At 42.7% G+C, this 1,466-nt stretch overlaps 1 protein-coding gene across 1 annotated transcript in view; it reads right to left on the bottom strand.

The window, feature by feature from the left end:
- LOC101860497 (MAM and LDL-receptor class A domain-containing protein 2-like) overlaps positions 1–1,466 on the bottom strand; it is a gene marked incomplete at its 5' end in the record, with an annotated part of 192,461 nt that overhangs the window by 111,590 nt on the left and 79,405 nt on the right. The window contains 2 exons of the mRNA XM_035969949.1: positions 76–325; positions 1,272–1,418. Coding sequence (XP_035825842.1) covers positions 76–325; positions 1,272–1,418 — 397 coding nt within the window. The remainder of the gene's footprint in view (positions 1–75; positions 326–1,271; positions 1,419–1,466) is intronic.

A 1,466-nucleotide genomic window follows, 5' to 3' on the forward strand; every position in this document is an offset into this window, starting at 1 on the left:
GGTTCGGTCACCAGAAAAGTAAAATATAGTGGACAGAAAGAAGAAGAATGTTCTGGATAGATGATCCCTTCCTACCTATTTCCCTGGTTTCCTGTGTGCGTTGCCAGAATCTTCTGAGACGTGGGACCAGTTTTGGCCATCACATTCAAGGTGCCCATGGTGCGTCCGTACATGTGATACCAATACGAGACACAGTGACCGGTCGTGGGTTTTTGAGGCTGACCCACAAGGAGAAGTTTGTCTCCCGGTTTGTTGGGCGAGGAAGCTTCGGCATACATGTAGTGGCCTGAGGAGAAAGGGGAGGAATTACAGCGTTGAAATGGGCGTTAATTCTATACAATTACCAAGATCAGATACGATGAAATAGGATAAGATAAGATAAGATCAAATGTTACTGATTTCTGCAAAGAGAAATTTGCTGTCACACGGTAAATACATACATGCACATATATACGCATCAACACACACATACATACGCACATGCACACACATGCACACACGCACAAACACACACACAAACACACACACACACACAAACACACACACACACACACACACACACACACACACATTCACATCCATATTTACACACACAGATGTACACACACACATGAATAGTCATTGGATAAACTGACATTATAATTCTCCACTATCTGAGATAGCATTAGTTATTTTATGGTAAAGGTACAACCAGGCCCTTTGTTTCAAATTTGTTGAACCTTGTATACAACATCCACGATCATGAACTTTTTTCAAAGTCGGGCAACCCCCCGATGAGGTGCTACTGACTAAAGTGTCTTTAGGCCATTCCCAAATGGGGACATTAACAACGTTCTTATGCACAGTAGAATTGTAATTGTAAATTCGCTGATTCTCAATATCATGCCCATAACTGCCTGAACTGCAACAGGGAACTGCTGTTTTTTCTTTCCTAATCTTTACCATTGTCATTTTCCTCTACTTCTTTTGTATGTTTGTCACACTCTTGTGACCTGCTATTTTCGGGGTGCCTTGATAGTCGAAGCAGACCTTGTGCTGTTGAAGCTAGAGATGTGAGCAGAGAAAGTCTGATTCCCTGTAAGGACTTCTCTGTAAGCATCCACCCCTTGGCGATCATATAACCTCGTGCAGTTTGCAAGTGCTGTAAAGCCTCTACTAAAACAAAGTGGGCTGGGAAACTGAGAAAATACCTAAATAAATCACAGATCGTTTCTTTTTTCATGAAATCAAAACTACAGAAGGTGCCCGAACCAAGCTAGACTTTCACCAACCTGCTAATGTTCCGTAGGTGTGGTCGTTGGTTGGTCCGGTGCCCACTGAAGATGTTGTGCGTTGATACCGACGCCAAAAGCGAGAGGTGGAAGAGTAGCCGCAGGTGTCTGTCTCAAAGTTGCAGCGATCTACCAAAGTGTCAGAACCTGAAACACACAGAAATAACATGAAGAATGAGCAATATAAATTATATA

The sequence above is a fragment of the Aplysia californica genome, unplaced genomic scaffold (assembly GCF_000002075.1).
Source record: "Aplysia californica isolate F4 #8 unplaced genomic scaffold, AplCal3.0 scaffold00200, whole genome shotgun sequence".
Taxonomy (NCBI): Eukaryota; Metazoa; Mollusca; class Gastropoda; order Aplysiida; family Aplysiidae; genus Aplysia; species Aplysia californica.